Raw genomic sequence first — 24,037 nt, 5'->3', positions numbered from 1 at the left:
CTGGCATATGATTTAGATTAAAAATGTAACCCTGAAAAAATCCTGCAGATTATCCTAAGGTCTTTAGATCCAAGTGGTGTAAACAATAATTTAGGTAAACATATACCTAATAGGCATCTAACACAACACCATTTTCTGGTGAACAAATCACTGTTTTTTTTTACCACAGTGGTTTTTAACTCTGAGCTTGCAGAACCACCTGCCCTGCATAGTTTAGTGTTTTTCTCAGCTCCCAGCACAACTGATTTAACTAATCAGCTAATTAACAGCTTTTTCTAAATTGAAGTGGGTGTGAGAGTAAGGAAAACACTAAAATGTGCAGGGCAAGTGGTCCTTCGGGAGTTAAAAGCCACTGATTTATACTGATGTACTGTATTTCCCTAACCAGGTTTGTTACAAAAATAAATAAATAAATAAGATCAGAATATTTTACTGAACATGCTATCAGGATCTAACATTCAGATCTCAAGAGGTTAAAATAAATAAAATCATTTTTTTGGTGGCTTTTTTAGTCTAATGCCTGAAAATGTTAGACTAATCTTAAAACTACTTTTGAGGGGTAGTTAGTGTGGGAATTAATATTATTAATATAATCTGAACAATAACATCCCAAATACAAAAGTACGTACAGTATACAGGAAATGTGTTGCTAATCATGAGATATATTGTGGGTAAGAGAGGCATAGCACTAGATTCTGGCAAAAAAAAAAGCTGCACAATGGGTTGAAAGCCACTCACTATAATCAGGAAAATGAAGTAGATAAAATTGTAGAAGGAATGTGCATCCATTACAAAATACATGATGTCCACCCAACCCTCCAGAGTGATGACCTAAAGCAAGAAAGAAAATTAATAAAACTGTCAAGCAACTGCATATTCAATACATTACATATCTCTTATCTACTTTGACAAATAGAGAAATTTATATTTTGTGCAGTAGTAATGTATAATACGAATAACAAACACTATTATGTGATAAAAATGTTTTTTTTTTAGATAGTCTGGCCAGCCTTAGCACAGCATACAAATGGCTCAGTGCAGCTGTTGTTCCTGAATTCAGAAATGCATCATTAGGCAGTGATGAGATCCCTTAGCATGGCCTGGAGGACCAGCGGATTCGAGGGGAAATCCCAGTGCAGAGACGCACTCTAATTCTTTCATCCTTTCATCAGATGGGAAATAGAAACAAATCTCCTGTAATCTTTAGAGCAATAGTACAAGGTGCTCTCAGACTAATTCATATTATAGCCAACAGACTTTCAGGCTACAGAACTGGCAGCAGTTCATTAAAATTAAGCCTTCAAACTCTCTCTCTTCTATGAGATACGTGGTAGTGGTCCAAATTTAAAAAAATATATATTTATTTTTCTTTTGTTCCTCCCAAACATGCTAAGAAATCCCAGTGAGATATGTGTTTCATCAACCAGAGGTTTAATACCATAATGCATTGAGTAATAAGGACTTATTAGCATTGCCTTGTGATAAAAGGTTATCTAATATTAATGGGTCACACTGTCATCTTTACTCAGTAACTGAAAGAACTATTCTGAAACTGAAGGCTTTTCCAAAAATCCAGAGGATGCAGCATGTTACAGCAACAGCATTTTGATGTGAGTAGTGCTACACAATTAATCGCATAAAAATCAACATGGACCTGTGAAATTTTTTATTTGCAAAACACTGTAATTTATTACAGATAATATGTGCACAGATGAGAATTTATGTAAAGTTTGGCAATAATTAAAATTTTTGTTCATTTTTACAATAATTTTGCGTTAATAAATAAATATTGGAAAAAATCATCCCAAAGATGTCGACCTCAATGCAAAATGAACGGTGAAAACTTACCTGAAAAATGGCAATCCAGGCATAGCCTATGTTATCAAAGTTGATGGCACCCTTAAAAGGGTTGACATCCCCAGCAGAGCAGTTGGTATAGTACTGGTTCCAATCGACACATGTAGTGTTATCCGTGCTGTTATAGGCTCCCATGTCCAGCTGACACTGCAGGCCCTCCTCATGCAACCTAGGTATGGAGTTGCAGTGCCGCATGCCGTTATCCCCCATCAGAGAGCAGATGAATGGGCTCTCGTCATCAACGTGGTAGTAATGGGGCAGGTCTACTCTTTGGGGACTGATATACATGAAAATGACACATCATTTTAAAACAACAAGGCACTTTTATTTAACTTTAACATCATAATCATAATAAATCCAAAGCGTCAGGTAATGCTGGGACAATTTTTCTTGGAGTGCAAGGATGAAGCTGGTTCTTTTGTCATGAAGGAAGCTCTACAGAACATTCTGATGCTGAAACTCCTACGTCAGCTATAGGACAAGATATGAGCCAGAAAATGATGCAACTAGAACAGATACTAAGAGAAAATACATTTCTCTGACAGATGAATGTTTCCCGAAAAGACCTTACGCAACTTGCCACAGCATGCAACTATTTTACATGTACATAAGCAGTAACAATTATCAAGCATGTACAGTTTCAATCAGAAATATTCAACCACCTCCAAAGATTTTAAGGATTTATTATTTAAAGGATACATACTGTAAAATTAACACAGAAAATGGATGATGTGGTATTTGTGTGTAACAGGATATTTTGTTAGGATGGCCATGACACAATTATTTAACCTGTATATAATATTGTTGATTTTAAAGCTTTCTAACAGTTTTTATGGCCTAAAATGCCTAAAGTGAAGTTAAATTATAATCAAGGCTTTAGGAACTCTAAAATGATCCTTCATTTGCTTTAGCTGTGATGCATATATAAACCCCACCCATGAAGCTATTTAAGGTGAGTTGCAATCATGGGAAGGACAATGGAGCTTCCACAAAAGCTGAAAGAAGAGGAGATTATTTCGTCATACCTGAACGGCCTTGGGTATAAGAAGATTTCCAAAAATATATAACATTCTAAGAGACACCATTGGGAGCATTATAAGATTTTATGTAAAACTCATGGCACAGCTGCAAACCTCCCTTGCCGTGGAAAAAAAATAATAATAATTCATCAAAAAACATGCAAATGGTAGACACCTACAGGATGACCTGTTATGAGTGCCTTAGTGGCAACAATAAGACGTGCACTGAATAAACAAGGAGTTCATTCACACACTCCACTTTTGACCACAAGGAACATCAAAGTTTAATTTAAATATGCCAGATGGAATTTGGATAAGAATAAGAGTTATGGGAGACAGTTCTATGGAACGATGAAGTCAAACTGAAACTTTTTGGACATATGGACCATTGGTATGTTTGGTATGTGGAAGACCAAAAGAATGTGACCAGAAGAATTTGATGATGTAGAGCTGTTCTTTTTCGGCAGGAACTGGCTATCTTGATCGTCTATCTGGCATCATGAATTCCCAGAGATACCAGGCCACTTTAAAGTGGAACATGATGCTTTTTGTTAAAAAATTAAGACTTGGTGACAAGTGACAATGCAAGACAATGATCTCAAGCACAACTCCAAGTCAACCAACGCTTGGTTGGGATAAAGATCCTGGAATGTCCTGAAGTGGCCTTCTCAGTCATCGGATTTAAATCAAATTAAATATCTTTGGTGGGATTGAAAGAAGGCAGCTACAGCATGGAGGTTACTGGGCTAGAGACTTTTGCATGTGAAGAATGGACAAAGATTCTGACCCTTAGGTGGAAGAAGCTTGTCAGCACTTATAAAAAATATTTTTGGTAAGTTATAAAAGCTAAAAAATTCTCCACAAAGTTCTGAAGCTGGGGTTTGAACAATACTACACATGCACATGTGTCATTTGACCTTCAAAGTTTCAGTAAGTCAACTTTTGTTTTCAAAGTAACAAATATGTAGCAATAAATATTCTTTGTTGTTTAATGAGTTTCTTATGTCATTTATTTCTCATTATCGTTCATTTACATCACTTAAATGTCATGCGGGGTTGAGTATTTATGATTGCAACGTTATGTACCTAACATTTAAGTTGTGTCTTGGGAATGCTGTGACCTATGCCTATGTGACTGATCACTGGACACTTACACTGAGAAGTTCACAGGAAAGAAGCAGCGGTTACGGAGCAGCCCGGCCCACAGCTGGACCCCAACAATCCCAAAGATGAAGAAGACAAAGAAGCAGAGCAGCAACACATTGCCCAGCATAGGAAGAGTGTCCAGCAAGAGTGTCACCAAGATTCTCATACCTGTACAACAAGAAGAGTATTTACTGCATATCTGTCTATAAATCACATAAAGGAGCAAATATATAAAAAATAACCTCAAAAACAACAGGGGTACACTCTCAATAGTAATCTGCTGCACTAGGTTGGAAGATTTATGCACTCTGCTCATTAGTGACAACAACATCTAAGGCATTCACCCAAGTACAGCACTTCGCTGAGCATCTAACAAGCACTGAATCATCACCATTAATTATTTCCTTTGAGTAGTGTTTTTATTCTATGAGGGGGAAAAAAATAAATGCTCTCTGTTCTTTTTTTATTTTTATACCTATAAAAATGTAAATATCAAGGGGAAATATTCCATGGATGAAAAATGCCTAAGGGAATTGATTTTACTCTATAATTAATAAAATAAATAAAAAAATATTCAGGTAATTCCCAAACAAAGAAACAAATTTAAGTATTAAATTTATAAAAAAATCAATAAATAAATCACTCATAATGAAAAACAACCATAAATAATGCCGATAAACAAATAAAGCTAACTCTAACATATACTGTACTGTACATACAGTATAAAGTACATGTGGGTTTGTGGGTTTAACTTTGACCATAATAGTTCCACAGGTTTGAGAAATTTAAACTATTACAGTATATCAAAATGTTCACAAGTAGATTTTAATGTTAGGTTTTACATTAAAGAATAGGTTATTAGATGGACAGTACAGCACAGATTTGGATGTAATGCTTTTTATTCTCATAACCAGTTTCAGAAAAGTTCACATAAACTCACATGAGAATGATTCAGCTACTGAAAGGTTTTAATCTTGTCTGCTTATTGATCGTCTAAGATGCTAGAGGCAGGACTTTTAACTGAAAGATGTTATCTCATATCTTACTTTCACAGAAGAGATTTTCCATCACATTAAGGACACTCCGAATTCAAATCTTTATGCATGAAAAGGGTACTACTTCTTTCATCTGGCTAAACAATTTCTTTAGAAATCCCTTGCTAAAACCTTATTGAGAAACACTCTAAAAAAACTTAAAATGTCCTTCCCTCGTTTATACATTCCCTTAAAAAGCTATTCCAGGAGACAGAACTGTGGAGGTCCCAGTGCAGCAGGGGAAATATACCCATGGGAGAATATGCACTTTTCAGTCATTCCCATATGCCAAACAGCCTAATATCAAAAGTACAGAAGAAGGAAGCACAGACATTTTTAGGGTAATGGCCACTCTAAGCTCTTATGTTATATAGGAAGAATTAGACTTTTGTTGGTCTATGGATTTCAGAGGAATACTTAGTGTTAAGTTTAAACATTCAAATCATTAAAATTTTTCTATGAATGGAGTCCTTGTACAAAAGATGTGTTTTATGTTAAAACGCATGCACTTAATTTTTACAACTACTTACTAGTATAAAAATATAACAATACAAAAAAAAAAAAATAATAATAATAAAATAAAGTATCACTGAACATATAATGGGTCATATTTGTGAAACAAAGGAAAGAACAATAAGACAAACAACATTTAAAACTACATAGAAAGACAATATTTTCAGTGTCCAGTAGTACCAGTCTCACAGAGACCCAGGAGGCTTATAAATAGTTTGACAGCAAATGAGACAAATGAGACATTTTTGTCAGTATTCTGATTTTTTAAAATTTATTTATTTCAAAAGATGCAAGAAAATAAATACTGCCAAAATGCATCATTTACAGGCTGTTAGAAAATTTGCATTGTCTCTTATTGAGTCACAAGGGTGTTAAAAAACATTCGTCATTTAAACTTATTCATAAAGTTAGTATGATTTTGAAAGTGCTATAACTCCACCTGGCACAGTTTCATCCCAGTGGAACAATCTGACTACATGTGCAATGCCATGAAAAAGTACTTGCCCCTTCCTGATTTTTTTCTTTGTATATTTGTCACACTTGTATGGGTGGAATTTCACTTAAACACTTTGTTTGTGAGATATCATAAACATTTGGCAGGGGGGATCATCTTGATGCAGTGTAAGATACACCACTCATCAGTGTAAGCTGCAAGTGCAGCAGGTCAGTGATGATGAACCAGTGCCTGCTGATGATGACCAACACCTGATCAACCAGAGCCGAGTGAAAAAAATGGCATATAAAATCAGTAGCAGCATCAACTCGTGCTAGTAATTATTATGGTAGTCAATATTAATTCAAAACAGCGTTTCTCAGCATTATTTCAAATTAATATTGACTACCATAATAATTAGTTTACTAGCGTAAGCTAATGCTGCTACTGATTTTATTTCAGATTACCTGTTTAGTTTTATTGTCATTCTTTTTAAAATATTGTCTTTATAGTTTTATATGTTGTTTGTCTTGATGTCCTTTCCTTTGTTTTTTTGTTTTACTAATATGACCCAGTATATGTTCAGTGATACTTTAAATAGTTTCAGTGTTTAAATAGCATTGATTTCTGTATTGTCTCAAGGCATCCCACTGGACTAGAGCATAAGGCAACAAAATGCATGGAGGTTTTTGGTAACATGGAAGCAAGCAGTCGGCTGTGAAGCTCACAGGACATTGATTAATAACATTTATTCATTGATGTGAATGCAAGTTGCCGTGTGATGCAATTAATATATTAATAGTATTGATTCGCTAGGCTTTTTTAAAGTAAAGAAAAAAATTATTAATTAGAAATATCACACGTAGACATACAAATAATAACTACTGTATATGCACCAAATATGAAAATACATATCTATTTTTTTACATTGTAAAACATTGCTGAAGATATCCAAAATATGCAATATTTAAATACAGTTCGCAATGTCTTTGAACTTGCTTTGAACGCAAGTTGAGATGCATCTGCTACTTATGCTTTGTAAAGCATTTAAAGCGGCTCTAATCTGAGGTGCTGTAAATTGGTGTTTTTTGAGAACTTCTCCTTTTCAGCAGAGATAAATCTTTGTCTTTCTTTCCCGGTAAGGTCTTGATAAGAGCCAGTTTTATCATGGTGCTTGATGGTTTTTTGCAAATGCACTTGACAATACTTGCAAGAACTATTGATCTTTAAGTCTTAAAATAACAACTGACTGTTGCTGTTCATGTCACTTAGTTACCTTATGCCCTATGTGTTATTTCATAGTTTAGAAATCGCCAGTATTGTTCTAAAAAGCACAAAATAAATTACAAAAGAAAAGAATTTAAATTAAAAGGTGTGTCCCAACTTTCAGCCCCAACACTGAGGGGACAGTCAAATGAATTATAAACCAAAAAAAGGAGACAGGATCATATACTGTATGTGCAGTCTAATATGTCACACCCACTTCATCTAAAAAGAGATTGTAGGCCTGCTCCCATGACCTCAGGATGAATTGCGCCTAGTTACTGTCCAACAATCAGCGGCTAGTAATTGAGCTTTTATATCACATTATACAAAAGGACATTTCATTCTCATGTGTGATGTGTATTATATTGTATCTATGCCATGATTGTGAGGTCCGTTTATATCCTCATCTACATAATCCTACAAATTGGTCACCTCACATATCAATCTCTCTTTCTCTCTCTCTGTCTGAGTCTATATAATGCTCTTACTGTATTTCTTGCATCAATCAGGTCCACTGCCCCAATTACTGTTAGGCTTCCTTCCATTCCATAACATCTACCATATGCTGACTGTATTAATTTTCATCACTCTAAATAATAATGGGTCACCAGTGGATGACCAGAGAATTTTCAATCAGTTTCCAACCATCCTCACAACAACCCATGTACAGTAGTTGATCAATTGGAATGGTTATTACCGTCGCGCTCACCGCCGCGTAAAAACGTCAGCGGCCAAAATAAATCAGTTGCATTTCAAAGTCATTCGTAAAATGGCCGCCAGGTGGCGCAAAGTGACATTTTCGCTCGTTGCCGTAAATACAACAGTGACCGTTATACAGCGTATCTCTGTATCGGTTTATTGTTATTTAAGTTCTGCATTATTTCAGGTACTTTAAACACATTGTTGGGTTGCTCATGTTGGCTCATATGAGATGTAGTTTACAAATGAACACCTGGTTGGGTTATTTTGACCCAACAACTGGTTTATTCATTATTCTTTCCTTTCTCCAAATATCAGCCTGCAGAATGTTTGAAATATTACTGTTTATTGTGTTACAGGTGTAGTTTTAAGAGTTGTTTAGGCAGGAATGCGTGTGTATACAGCTCAAAACCTCCATCAGTTATTAAAGATAGCGGCTATTTAGAAAACATGCCCAGTGATTTCTGAGCTTCAGGAAATCTCCCGGCGCTCTGCGCATAACACCGGACCAACTCATGTCGAAAAGAATTTATAAACGGTTTCTAAACATGGGCTATTGTTTTTTACTTATAATATTTGTTAATTTAATTTAAATGAGGTTTGGGCTCAGGACTTCGACTCGGCATCGTGATTCTCCTCTTTAATTTACTCCATAGTTTTAATCAGCGCTCTGCCGCATGCATGGAGTTTTCCAGAGCGACCGGCAGAAGTAGACTAATGATTATGAACGCGTCGGGAAAACAGCAAGCAGACTGACTCTGACCATTTAAAAAAACGTTTGCGTTCATTTTCTGACGCGCTCAAGTTCACCAAAAACAATACAGAGCAGCGCAGCTTACAACACTTACAAAATCACAACACTTACAAAATCACAACGTTTTTTCGTTATTGTGAGTGCGCTTAAATAAAAGTTGAGTCTTATAAAGGCATGTAGTCTTATATAGTTTTATTATATAGTTTTTGCATATTAATCTGACACAGTTTTTTCAGCCTGTCACGGCGTGCGCCCAAATCAATATCGCTCCTTGCGCACTAGTTAGGCGGCCTCCCCTTCAGACATGCGAAGCAGCGGGACCGCAGAATTACACATGACTGGTGAGCTATCGTTGCTATCGTTGCCCGGGCTTGCACCCTGCGCTATAAAATACTCGGGGTTTGTTGGGCTACAGTGGATTTTAATACGCGCTGTGTATGCAGCGCGCGTGCAACAACGCGGAAGTGCGGCATGCAAGCAGGGCAAATGGAACGCGCCCCATGGACTTCCAAGGAGCGAGAGGTGGGAGGGGGGCGGTACCATCCGCGGAGAGCAGAGTCAGCGCGAGCAGACGGATGGCCATTGCACTCACACCGCGTAGTAAAATCCACTCCTCCCAATCATCCCAATCATCACCAGCCGTGCCTTATTCCGTCATGTCATGTGGGCATTATAAGCTTTGTATTGAAAACTTCTAACTAAGTGGCAGCTGGCACGCCTAAAAATAGACGCAGGTTATTTTTTTAATAGTCTAAATAAAACCCCTCCGATTTAATTTCCTATAGTCTAACCAGCGCTCAACCGCACGCATAGTTTTCCCGAGCGCGAGGAATTTTTTTGTGCTAAATAATGTTTATGCAGTATAAGAATTCCTATTAATCCTGGGTTGTTCTTTTAGTGTCACTATAGTGCTTTACAATGCCAGACAACATTCAAATACAAATTATTCACCCTCCCCAGGTGTGAATCGGCTGTTCTCACCTATACATTCAGAGGAATTGAAATGCACTTCTCCCCACTTTAAAAACCTCTTGAATCTGAGGCTCTTCTGGAGACTTTCATTGATTTCAATTTGTGTAATTTTAATCTCCTGGATTCTAGATTCTAAAGTTGACATTGTTACCTTTTTTAATCATTGGAATGGAAGAACTTATTTTCCTTATGATAGCATAAATTGCATTGTTTTTAATCAGTCTATACACAATAATATTCTTTGGTATTTTTATTTATTTTTTTTTTTTAAACGGGTATGGGGGCTATCTTGGTTCATTAATCTCCGTGCCTGGTTTAGGTTTAGTATTCAGTGCGCATCTGTTATATTACAGCTATCATAACACTCAAATACCTTTTTTTGGTGGTTAAGTGACTGATGTGCCTAACATTTTTCAGCTGAGCCTTTGTTTCACTGAAAACGACCGCGACACCCCTCTCTCTCTCTCACACACACACACACACACACACACAGAGCCGACCAAATCATTAGCACGTCCCTCCCTCAAACAGCACAGACATTTACTTACACCTGAACTGAGTTGTTTGGGTAACATGGGTCGAACCCGTTACAAATCATAACAGTCTACTGCATTTCATTCTTATAATAACGCAAAAACACAAGCGGGGCTGAAAGACCGACATCTGCTGACGCAGTAGAACGTCCTAACACTGTTTTAATTTTATGGTCATTTATTTCAGTTAATAAATCTACTATAAATTTAAAGAACACAAGAAATAAGATGACACAAATCCATACACGCTTTTTTTCTAATTACAAGTGATAAAATCTAAAGGCTCACTGTGTTAACATTTTTTGTGCTTAAATTTTATCCTAATAAGATTTGATTTAATTTGAATTTTAGAACAGTGGCAGCTGGAACACCTAAAACAGATGCAGGATTATTTTTTTATAATCTAAATAAAAATGCTTTTTTAAACGTGGGCTATTGTTATTTACATGCAATATTTGTTAATTTAATTTAAATGGGGTTTGGTCTCCGGAATGTTGAGCATCAGGATCCTCTTCTTTACTTTCCTACGTGGAATCAGCGCTTAATCGCACGCATTAAGTTTTGTAAATTCGTTTAATGTTTAATAGTAAATAATGACCCCCGTTGCGCTGTACCACCGCTCGGAAAACCTTATGAAATACAAGTTTAGGACAATTATGATGATCTGCCACGGCGTGCGCGTGCGATGGGTGTACGCCCAAATCTACTATAACTACTCCCTCACTCCGTAGGCTCCCTGAATAGGCAGCAAAGGGACGGGAGCCGCCTATTTGTGCCGGCTGGCGATAATTAACGTTAATATGATCTCGGGCTTGCTCCGCATTATAAAAGCAAGGCGCGGAGGTTTGTCTGAGGTCTGGGAAGTACGTGATGTAATGGAGAATATAAAAAAAAGCATGTCAGTGGGGAGATGTGACGCGCCCGAGGGGCTTTAAACAAGGACACTAGAATTCCGCCCTTTGATCTCCGCGCTGAGGACAGCGCGAGAAAGAGCTGCGCGAGCTCCCGCGGCATCTACACTCCCGCACCGTGCCCGCCCTCGCAGCCCCGCTGCCGAAGAGGAAAAGTGTGGTTAGGTTTTTGCGTCAGCGAGAACTCGCGCCGGCCATCGACAGCGGGAGAAGCGCCGTCACGAGGGAGCGTGCAGGAGCGCTGCCTCCGCGTGCTCAGTTCTGCCACTCGCACCAACACTTATCGTCAGCTGTGTGCCCGCATGCCAGTGTGGCACAGCCCCCGGAACTGCACATGCACAATCTTTAACCCTTTCTTTCCATTCTCCCTCCTTCAACACTTTCCTTCCCCATTTTACCTAAATAAATTACCCTTTTCCTGTAAGACCTCGTCTCGTGTCCGTGCTTTATGGTGCCGCCCGTGCAACATGGGTCGAACCCGTTTACAGGTCATAACAGTCTACTGCATTTCATTCTTATAATAACGCACAAACACAAGCGGGGCTGAATGACCAACATCAGCTGACGCAGTAGAGCGTCCTGACAATGTTATAATTTTTATGGTCATTTATTTTAGTTAATAAATCTACTATAAATTTAAAGAACACAAGATATAAGACGACACAAAACCCTACACGCGTCTTTTCTAATTACACGTGATAAAATTTAAAGGCTCACTGTGTTAACATTTATTTTGTTTAAATTTGATCCTAATAAGATTTAATTTAATTTAAATTCTACATTTGTATCGTCATTTTAGTTCTGTGATTATAAATTTGTTTAACTACAATGTTTTACTTGATTTTATCTGCTACTACGTGCAGTTCTAAAACTCTGTGTCTCATTAATCCAGCAGAGAATGAACTAAGGCATGAGGCGTCAGCCTGTAGTTATATAGCGCCACTCAATGGTAAAAGCCAGCAAACGCACAAAGCCAAACGGTACCGCCGAGCGCCGCGACGGTAGGACCTACATTCCGATTGATTAACCACTGTATACACACATATCTAAATCCAGTCTGGGTGTTATTGTAGTGAAGGCCAATGTTTACAGACATGCGAATCCACACTTTATGCAGATTAAGCCAGAGAACTCCCCTGATAGGCATTTGCAGACCAGGCAAATATGTTAAAGCTCTCTCTGTTATGCCTAGAAATAAAAGCTTGCTTGGCTCTCGTTGCTTTTCATTGCACAGCTGCATTTTTCTTCATGATTGACATGTTGTTTTACACCTTCATCAGTCAAGCCACAAAAATGGAGGACAACAGCAAAGCAGAGAAACAGGAAGAATATAAAGGTGAAGGTACAGTACAGTACAGAGAGATTTAACACAGAAAATCCCTAGTGGAAGTGTAGTTTAAGTTGACCATTCAGCCTTCTATTTTACACTCAATCGAATAAAAGTTATTTAAAGTTATTCATACACTGCCTCTGTTTAAGTTACACCAAAATGATGGAGGGTTTGAGTTTGACTATTGTATTGTTTGACTATTGCACTGCCCCATGTTTTTCATTAGATTAAGCTTAAAATAAGTAAAAAATTAGACCAACAAATAAGACCCATGGGAAACCCTACAAATCCCATTTTTCAAATAACACCCCACAGCAGGTAAGACACAAATTATGTCCAAATTAATTCCACAATTAAGCCTTGAATTAGCCTAAGTGATTCTTGAAAAGCAAATAAGGTTGCCTGCTCCCACTTGGCTGCCCCCGCACCTTTGATTGACACCAGTATGAATTATGTAGTAGTACAGATAGAAGAGGCTACGGTGTGCTCACTCATTACTCATCACACTTATGTGTCCTAGGTCCAGACCACTGAGCTTAACGTGACACTGATTGTCTCTTTGCTTGAATGAGATGCGGTAATGTGTCATACTGTGCCAGACAGATAGCAGGATTGAGACAGGCACAAAGTTTATGAGCAATTTACTCTACACTGATGGAGCACTGGTGGAAAAAAAAAAAAAACATGATCAGTACCCAGTGAGCCAGGAAGATAAGAAATTAGACCACGGACCTTAGTCGAAATCCTAGTTAGGTCAGTCACATCATTTTAAGTGAGCTTTACCATTTTTTAATCTGAATGTTACCGCTCTGATTTAGAGCTCTCATGGGAGAGATTGGCCACATGAAATGCTTTAGAAACATGACATGCTGTGAGACACCCTAAAAAAATCCTACAACTATTTACACTCAGAGCTGCTTCTGTTGAATTTGGCATGGCTGTGTGGATGCATGTGTCATCAGTGCTATGTGTCACCATTCACTAACATTAGGCTAAAAGAAAGTCTGGATACTATCTGTGCTAGTGTATTTTAACACATATAAGAAAAGTAATGTTAAGTAACTGATTTAAAGCTAAAACAATTATAAGAGGAGCTGTTAACTCATATGGAAGAAGTAAGACAAGTGATCAGAGCACTGTATCTGGTAGCACAGGTGTCTAGTGTTATTTTGTACTTGGTTCGATCAAGTGTCTGCTTGCATTTGACATCCTTTTACATCTGTATTATAACAAACAATATTCTTTGCTTAGTGCTTCAGTTATTTGGAAAATATTTGATAACAGTGTGTCATAATGCAATGTAAATATACTGTAACTTACAATTACTTGTTTTTACAGCTATCTGTCCCAGCTACAGTATTATTCTTGGACACATTCACGCACCACCTTCCTAAGATCTGATCTTTATAGCACCACTGTAATAATGAGGCTACTCATGAGCAATGTTCCTTCTAAATTTAATTCTTGCTGATCAAAACCCCTTTCTATTGGCCAGAGACTTCTGGCATTTGAAGAAAAAATGTGAGCCAAACAGACTGTGGCTAATCTGCCCCGGCCTGATTAGAGTAGCTGGCTAGCCTGGGAGACAACTCTCTGCAGACTGTGTGTACTAACCAGATTAAACAAGGGATTTAACAGATAATGTAGCAAGCTAGCATTATTTGTTGTTGGGATGAAATTTGCATAACAGGGAATTGTGACTGTTTGGGTTGTTTGGGCTTTTAAAAAATGTGAAAAAATTAAATGCATCATGTATATACTGTATATAGGTAAATAAATACAATTCTACTGAACGAGTTCAACATAACATTCTTTATTTATGTTTAACCTACATATTTTACAGCTGTTATTTATTCAGACTGTTTTATTTCTCAGTATACTGCAGTCATCTGTCAGCTACTCCAAGTGACACATTTTGTGTCACTTCCGTGCACAGATTGGATTTTGTTCGGCCTGGAAGCATCATCATAAGTGAATGACTGGGTACGTTCACAGATGTGCAGAAACAGTTCTATTAAGTAGTTGTTGTGCATCCTACTGTACACTTCAAACTACCACACTAAATACTATTTATGTGTCTCAAATTACTGTTTAATGTGCAGTACTTAGTAAATGTATTAATTCAGTAATGTAATAGAAGATATAAGTCTATTCATCTCTAGCCTTAAATCCTGGATAGCAGGAAATTCTAAAGAGCAGTGAACAAAAACCAAGGTTATGTCTCTATAAAAGCTTGTTGGCTGATCAGCTGACTAGCTGTTTGGGAGGTATAAAACTACTACTGTAGCTCACTACTTTATTTAGATTCACTAAACGTCATTTACAATATCCTGTTAGCACTGAGCATAAATTGTGCAGCTATATTATGAAACACTGACTACATGCAAATATAGATTGGTAGTATGAGTACTCACTGGGCACCCGGTTGATCGCTCGTAGAGGCCTCAGCACTCTGACAGTACGAACAGCAGAAAAACTGACATTCTGCAGGTTGAGAGAATATTCCAGCATCCTGCAAATACACACAAAAAAAAACATAACCGGAAATCTGTGAAAAACTGCATTAGACCCAAAGATGTGTTAGATCTAAACAGGCTTAAAGACTTATAAGTGCTTTATTTGTAATTTTGTAAACAACTGTATGACTTTCAAAAAGGACTATTATAAGGAATAACAGTGTCAGCATTTGTTAGGAAATTAATTTAACCATATAACATCTATTGTTACACATACAGTACTTACAAGAGGGGAAACAAATCTGTCAAGAATAAAAACAAAGGCTTCTTTTTTTATTAGCAAATGTACAGTAAATCCATTTGATCTGAGCAGTTTCGAAGGGCAAGTCCACTGAGATGATTAGGTGCAGGATGGGTTTAGCTTTGCATTTGGAAAGTCCGAAAAATAGACATGGTGAGTAATTTTTAGGCAATCTGCAGGGGTTAAATAGTGCTATCTGTTAGACCAGCCTGCGTTTCTATAAGGAGCTGTGTTGTGCATTCTGTACTCAGTGCTCTAAAGAACAACTAACAAAATCAAGAGGTCATGGCCTGTGACTGAATTCCCAACCAGACAAACAAGCACAGAACCTTTATACTCGTTGGGGAGTTCAGAAAAGATCTTTCCTAGAGTGAAATCTTGAATCATCCAAGTGCCGTCCCTAAGTTCCTTTGATTGAAGAGAGTACCCTAGAGTTCCACAGTGTGTCTCTACATATTCAAATGTGGAAGATGACCAGGGACATCATTGCACTGAAGGGAAATGTAATGGTTCAGCATACAAAGACAAATCCATTTTTTTCTGGCAACAATTTCTACAATGCTTGTGTATGGTTAAGATGATCCGGTGTCCATCTTTTCTAACTACACAAACCATATTACTATGTCCTCGATACCCTGCAGCTGTAATTAAGTGATCAAATTCAGAGTAAACGGAGGACAGGCAATAAATACTGGCAAAAATCTAATAAACATTTTATGAATACTTAGATTTAAGGGGCGACAAAAAGGTTTAGTGGGCAGCATTGCTGCTTTACAAGTCTGGAGGTCCTTTTTATTCTTGATAGATAGATAGACAGAGAAAGAGAGATAGAGAGACAGAGAGAGAGCACGAAAAAGAGAGAGATACTTTAGTAATCCCAAAGGAAATTCCCAACATCCAGTAGCAAAAGGACACAAAGTAACACCACAGGTTTGTAGTTAAGATTGTACTATGTAGAAAGAAAGGAAAAAAAGGAAAGAAAGAAAGAAAGAAAGAAAGAAAGAAAGAAAGAAAGAAAGAAAAGCTTGAGCTCAGTATTCTGCCAGTTCTTCCTGTCTATGTAGCATTCCTCCAGGATCTCTGGTTTGGTCCTATCTTCCAAAACCATACTGGAAGCTGGGATGGTAATTGGCTGAGACAAATTCCCTTAAATGTGTAAGGGAGTATGTGAGGGTTAGTGTTTTCTGACGTTTTCCCTAGACTGTTTTATCGTGCCCATGCTTCCCTGTCTTTGTTCCTGTTCTGTTCCTCATTCTCTATATGCCAATACTTCCTATGGTTTGTTGCCCTGGATTTCTATAGAACATGCAAATAGTGCTCTTTGATGTTTGATGGCTCCTTTTCTGCTTTTCAACGGACAGATATAGTGGTTCACTCATATTAAACCCAACAACGCACGTGTTTTCCTGTGTGTGAATGAGTGTGAGTGTTTATATCAACCTTACCATTTGTCAGGGTATGTATGTATGCAATAAACTCATGTGTATTTGTTCACAAGTTCACACAGTTCTGTGTTTTGGTAATACTGCTGATGCTACTGTTTAATTGATGTTTCTTACTGAGTTTTGTGATTTACAATAAAATAACGAGTCGACAAAAACAGAATGTGTCTAATGAGGTTACACATAATTATCATCACATCAAGATATCAAATGACAATCATTAAAAAGCAGATACTGAATGTTGCCTTGTGACTTGTAGGTGTTAAAGACACTGGTGAGTGCGAGTCAGTGGGTGCGTTGCGTGCATGTGTGCATGCGTGTGTGTATGTGTGTGTGTGTGTGTGTGTGTGTGCTGTGTGGTAAAGTTCCAAAGCCTTGCACATGTGCTATAAATCCAATTGGAACTTTTTAAATTTAGTCAAAGAGGAGCATCCAGTGGGGGTCACTGTAATGTGATCTCCAACAATACACACATGCTAGCATACACGCACATACACACGTAAGCACACCCACACACACACACAGCTGTTTCACACATGTGAACTTTGGAGAGAGATGCGTGAAAAAGTTCCCTGCCTTCATAGCCATCAAACAAGGGATGCAGCCAGTGTGTGTGTGTGTGTGTGTGTGTGTATGTGTATGTCTGTGTATGTGTGTGTGTTACAGATTTAAGTCAGTTTAACATGTCTGACAAAACTAATTGGCTATGTAATAGCTATGTTTAAAAAAAAAAAAAGAAAAAGTTAACACAAACTTAACGACATGGACTGCAGCTAAATAACGGAAGCTATTGAATGACGGAAGATGATATGCACTAATGCTATCTCTGGGCCGAGCAGACCTCAGATTGAAGGTATTTTAAATACCCGAGATGATCTGTGGATTCAGTGATGATGGTGATGTGCAAACAGTATGAGCTCCATTAAGCAAGCAGAGCTCAGAGGAAATGTGTTCCGCTTTTGTTGCTCCTGTAATCTGCAGAGCAGCTTTTGAGAGCACTGATTGGGTCTGATGGAAACCAGCTGGTAGCTGGAATAGAAAAATAATAACAGTGGTGACTAGGGCTAAAAACGGAAGGATAGGGAAGGACTAAACATAAAAAAATATCAAAAGAGGGGGGAAATGCATGACGTTTTTGATGTCGAAAGATCTGCCAGAGTGGCTGGAAAGTACAAACTGAACTCAAACAGAGAGAGAATGTGGAGGACTGTGGTTGGGATAGAAAGGAATAAAGGAGCGTAGATGTTTGGCATGGGGGTGAGAGAGGGAGAGGAGGACAGAACTTGCGTGAGGACACTTTACAAAAGCTCTTGCAGCCAAGTCAGGCAAACACGAGGCAGCCAGAGCAAAGCTAAACAATGTGAACATGTGTCTATATGATTGTTCACATCATCAACATGCTTTAACATCCAACAAGTTCCATATACACACCATAGGAGTGCAAATAAACACCAAACTTATGAATGATGATACACAGGCACAAGATGAAACGCACACACACACACACACACACAGGTAAACATGTCGGTGTCGGGTCTGGGCTAGGGGCCAATAAACACCTGGTTTGCTCAACTCTTATCTTTGTATATGGCATAGATCTAGTGAGAGATGGCACACTTTGCCAGAATCACACCCCTTTCCTGACAACTATGGCCACGCAGTCAACAATGGCTGCTCTCAGCATACACAGTGCAAGCAGGGAGGGCACTATAATAGGAAAAGTATGAGAGAGGAAAAAGGCCGGCATCCAAAACAGGTCTGACCTTCAGAAATCGGTTTGATTCAATTCCCGAGTGGGAGCAGCAGAGTCGCTGCTCTGTCATGCGCTGTTTGAACAAGCGTCACAAAGGCGGAATGAAAGAAAACATATCAATGTCTGTTGGACTGAGCTGGAAATCATGCACTGTGTATTGGCAGTAGTGCCACAGCACTTAAAGTGACATGAGGAGACAGAATAACTTTTGAGTTAATGTCTTCTTCTGTTTATGTCCGATGTGTGCTTTCTTCAAAGCAGCACCACTGGCTGCCGTTCAAACTGGGCTGGGCGTCTTCTACCACCTGGCAGGTTAATGAAGCGCGATTCAGAGAAACATCGTTTTCCCACAGCCACATTCAAATGGAGGTGGAGATAAAACACATGCTTGCTCTACTTGTCTCTCTATATATACTCATGTGTCCTCTCTTCATCCTTCAGTCGACGTCTTTCCTGATCTACTGTATGCTTCACAGTTGGTTTTTAGATATTTTGTTCATCCTAGACCATGATTGTATTAGTGGGCACAAAGATGCTCTGTATTGTTCAGGATCCAAGGGCAAATGCGTGACCTTTTTTAACCCCTAGAAATCCAGTCCTAAAAAATGACCTTTTAAAACCCACAGAACTGCAATTTTAATGCAAGGACTTGGCTTTCTATTTAATCTTTTACCTTTCTTTTTTTTTTTTTTTTTTTTTAAGTCAATATTCCATCTGGTATTTTTCCTGTCTTCTATAACTACCATTCCTGGTGTTTAAATAGAAAAGGGCTGATTGGCTGATTGTAATCAAAAGTGGATGAGCTGCACAGAGATTATCACTTGTTGGACTGAAATCCTCCTTCTTCAATATGGAGATTTCTAATCTGAAGACATACTGAGACAAAAGAGGAAACTCAGCTCTGCAAGATATTTTACACAATTATTCCCCATATAAAGAATTTAGCCCTTTTGAATCCAAACCCGATGTGTTAAGCAGGTGTGAACACAAACATCTGATCAGACAAAAAAACAACCGCTGAACAAAAGGTGCGTTCAGTCAAACTCTAGTGCGTTCCTTTTTTCCTGTGAGAAAGAGATTCAATCCTAAAATTACACAATTTGAGGAAGGAAACTAAACGTGCTGTGTATTTTGGGATGCAGACGGCATTTTTTTTTTCGGGTTTGAGCTGCAGAAATGCCATGTGTTCTGGATATTTAGACCAACTAACAAAATAAATACCAAAAAGAACACAGTGTGATACATGTAATGATTTTAACCTAGTTATTTATATAATTATCTAATGCCAGTTTTGTGTTCTTCGTTCCTGCCTGATTTTTTTGCGTTTTCAACAGGCACTCTGATGAGCTTTGCTTAACTTTTTCCATCGTTGTCATTCTGACCTAAAAATCTTTCAGTAATGAAAATCTTACAATGTAGCTACAGTAAGGACATAATATGATAAACAGAATGAGCAGCTCAACTCTCATACCTTCTGGTCTGAGTTGTTCGTTTGAATGCAAATACATACAATATTTTTACATTCACTTACACACTGAAAATATTGTATATAATTCTAAATACTGGTATCTGGTGCACTGTAGTGTCTATTTTTTGTACAATACAGATAAGCTACTTCCGCAATTTGTTTGCATCTACAATGTTCATACTGTATCTGCGGAAATTTGTAACTTGGACGTTTGTAAGTCGGAGACCTTCTGTACTTCAAACTCCATCCGTTTCATTCCCTATCTATATGCGTCATTTCAGCAGACACAGCAGAGCCACAGGAAAAGATATCATCTTATATGAGGTCACATTATAAAGAAAATTTAATTGGCTTGCTAAATTGAAGGAAGGACAAAAAGCTTTTTTTTTTTTTTTTTTTACATTAAGTATGTTTGTACTCTCACAATGGAGGCCCATCTGTTTGTCTAAATATGTTCAAAAAGTGAATTTTGCATAATAGGTGCCCTTTAATCTCCATCAGATATAAATCTTTTGATAACATTTTAAAGGATTTTTTTTTTTAACGAAGGGAAAGAAGGAACCTACAGTACTACAAGGCAATGAGGAAGGTGTGTGCCAAATAGGGAGCCCAGCTCTGCTCTGTGTGCTTTGGTCAAACAGTACTTAACCACAGGGCAGAAAATAAATAAACGACTAGGACCTTTTACTGGTATTTTTCTTGAGAAAATATTTGCTGGCCTTTGTTCACGATACCTTTGTTCTTGTCCCGTTCTGCTAAACAGGCATTTTTCAGCACACAGAATTTGCCAGGAAACATTAATAAATAAGTACGGGCAGGGTATATTTTTTGGTGGACTTCACTGCCTAAATTGTGAGTAACATTAGCGCCATTTATTTTTTCCCTCTAGTAACGAGCAGGTGAAATGAACAAATCAAGTCCATGCTATGTAAAAACAGATTTGTTTAGCATGACAAGGATATAACAAAGACATTTAGCTTATTTTACATTAAATTACAAGCTGCTGTATAAGCTTGTAAAAGATCGAGCTTGCTAAACTGTAGTATGGTGATGAGCAACACAAAATAAAACCAAATGTGGCCATATGTTATGTTTTAATGTTTAATGTGAAAATAGCTTAAGTATAGACCTTGTCGGCCAAAGTTAATATGCACCGAAACTATAAATTCACATTGCACAATATTTTCCATTAGTAAGGTGATTCTGCTATATTTTAATATTTCCACATGCAAAGGCAAATTTTATGTGTAATACGTATTGCATAATTAAAAATATAAATAAAAAGAAATCGCCATTCAATCACACACACACACACACACACACAAAGAGAACAGCTGGATGACTGATGTTGGGGAAATTCCTAATGATCTGTACAGTAAGTACCTGCAAAAGCTCTGGTATTGATTTTTTAGATGCCTCCCAATACAAATAAGAGATGAAGGCGCTATCAGATTAAAATGCTGGACACAGTCCAGTGTCATCACTTTCTCTGACCAAATGGAATTTCTGAAGCCTTTATTATGTTTGTATATCAGAATTGTTGTGTCCTTTAGCTAATCCATTACAGGAGCATGAGAAACATAAATAGAAAAGGAAGGCGTAAAGCCTATCAGGGTTACTCGATGGATTTATTAGATATTAGTCTAGTACCTCTCTCTCTCTCTCTCTCAACATAAACTGGTTTAATATACACACAATTGCTCAAGGTACTTGATCTTGATGCATTTTTGGCAAAGACATGAAAATAGCATAGAGATACTCTGTCTGGCCTAAAAAAAATAGTCACAATTTTTTGAAGGGTCATAGTGTATTATTGTGATGCATCAAGCAAAGAAAACAACTAATCAGATTTGAAATGTTTGAAAAAAGTAGATCACTCAAACACTTGGTAAATTAGCATGGTAAAAAAATAAATAATTAAATAAAAAAAACAGAATAAAGCGAGGTGACCATCATGCATAGTGGCCACTGTACAAGCCACTGGAAGCAGTGTTATGAGCTGTGATTGCTTCAGTAGTGTTACAGTATGTGGCCACATAATGAAGTCAGCCAAAGACCTGAATATACTGAATGACCAGCTTATCTGTGGAAACATCTGCGGGGTTTGTCTTCCCTGATAGCACAGGCATATTCCAGGACTCAAACTGTGAGAGAGTGGTTCTAAGAGCACAAGGAATTTTCACACATTAACTGGTCACCACATACTGTAGTGTGCATTAATCGTAGCTAGAGGTAACTGAGCTCCTAAACTTACCTTAATAAGGTGACTTTTTTTCTACCTTTATTAACTGGAAACAAAATGAAGCCTATAAATCCAAATCCCATAAGATCCTGCGTTATCAATGACGTCCACCACCTTCTAAGTAAGTGAGGTAAAGCATTAAATATTGATATTTCAATGTTCAAATCACTGTACTGTGCTGTATAAAACGTTCAAATGAGTAAATATCTGATTTACTGAAAATAGTTGGAGCCACCAAGCCTGACTATAGTGTTTTCTGAGAAATATGAGTCATATCACAGCGAAGGAAAAACCTCAACGTGGATTGATAGACTCTACTCTGCCATAAATGGTGAGTATGTGCCAGTAGATAATGCTGAGATGAGTCTCTGTCTTGCTGAGAGATTTCCCGATGCTTAGAGACAGCCTGTCAGAGTCCTCACTCCCTTCTGTCAGCCTGTTAATGTGAGACGTGGACATCCATGCTGGCAGAGTGCACCATACCAGCACACACACACATACACACACAACGTCCATCTGAATGTGGCTGAGGGAAAGAGTTGAAGTAACAGAACTGGTTCTGATCTTTCTCTCTTCCTTATTATATTATCCAATCTAATGGCCACACTAATACAGTACTTCATCAGTTTGCATTAATATCAATGCGTCTGTACATGTACAAACAGCCACTCAACAGGTAATCAAATGTAATCAAATACAAATACACTGTTTGGATTAAACCCTTAATGTGTTATAGAGGTAGAGATGTAAATAGAAGTGCCCAAAGCATATTGTTCCAGCCCGTTCCCCTCCTCTATCCACCGAAAAGGAAGAAAAAGCAATAATTCCGGTTATGGAGGGCCTACATGCTAAAGAACGTAAGCTGATTGATTTCAGTAGTATATTTTCAGGGTTAATAGATGCACTGGACTCCGTAAATCTTCACTTAATTTCATATTTTCCATTATTTGTTAGTAAACATATTGCTTTTAAAAGGGTTACGTGGGCAAGTGGAAAAATGAACCAGCTAATCAAATCTACTGATTGTCTATATATACTTTAAAATTGAAACATATTATGGTTGTAAACTACATAATGACTTATAAAATGTTCATTCTTACAAAAAAAAAAATCTAGTCCATCGTACAATTGTATGACTCTCACCTAAGTGCCAGCTTCCATTCTATTAAATAGACGGGAGGCATCATGGTACAAGATTCTTGAACAGGGTTAAATGGCTTGTGAGAGACACGAAATTGGTTTTGACCTTTGATCAGCTCTGCTGCCCATATCTAAGGTGGGACAAGTTTTATTCACTCCAGATATCTGTACAAACTAGTTTTGGGGTGTGTGAGCAAGTGTTAGAAGTGTTTAAGTGACAGTAAGAAATGCAGAGTGGCATCCTGGGGAATCAGCTTAGGTGGGAAGGATGCATGCCTAGATTAAAGATGCTAATAACCCCAAAAGCACCAAGCTGGGAATACTAAGTAATAATAAGTCACAAACAGAGAACTGTGGAGCATAGGGACCTCTAAATCATGGATGGCATTGCCCCTCAACAAAACTCTCTCTTCACGAGTAATGCTGATTCAAAGGACCTAATATTAAGACCAAGCTTTCCCTCAATAAATCTCTGCCTGATTTAATACTCTACGGGCTCAAGTATCACGCGGCTTCTCAAACGAATGATACAGAATTATGTCTGCGCAATGTATGAAGCAGACAGAGTTTATAAAGTTGCAACACCATGCATGATGGTGGGTTATGCATTTCTACTTTTGCTAAATAATGCTAATACTGGCAAATGCTGCTAGCAAAGGCATGTTATAATCACACAATGGCAAATCAAACATTCTTGCTAAAAGCAAGTGACTCTGATCAGGTTATCAGGGCTGCGAGACTTGTTCTTGAATGCAACTGATACATTTT

General features: G+C 37.8%; 1 protein-coding gene across 6 annotated transcripts in view; it reads right to left on the bottom strand.

Annotated features, from left to right (window-relative positions):
* The window catches only part of cacna1g (calcium channel, voltage-dependent, T type, alpha 1G subunit), a 132,985-nt gene that overhangs the window by 89,168 nt on the left and 19,780 nt on the right, over positions 1-24,037 (bottom strand). For all 6 annotated transcript variants that reach the window (XM_053511856.1, XM_053511857.1, XM_053511858.1 and 3 more), the window contains exons 3-6: positions 14,882-14,979; positions 4,031-4,190; positions 1,849-2,134; positions 739-831 (exon numbers count right to left, since the gene is read on the bottom strand). In XM_053511856.1, coding sequence (XP_053367831.1) covers positions 739-831; positions 1,849-2,134; positions 4,031-4,190; positions 14,882-14,979 — 637 coding nt within the window. The remainder of the gene's footprint in view (positions 1-738; positions 832-1,848; positions 2,135-4,030; positions 4,191-14,881; positions 14,980-24,037) is intronic.

Source organism: Clarias gariepinus, chromosome 14 (assembly GCF_024256425.1).
Source record: "Clarias gariepinus isolate MV-2021 ecotype Netherlands chromosome 14, CGAR_prim_01v2, whole genome shotgun sequence".
In the NCBI taxonomy this organism is placed as follows: domain Eukaryota; kingdom Metazoa; phylum Chordata; class Actinopteri; order Siluriformes; family Clariidae; genus Clarias; species Clarias gariepinus.
The sequence above is the reverse complement of the archived record's forward strand: the minus strand, read 5'-3'. Positions and strand labels throughout refer to the sequence as shown.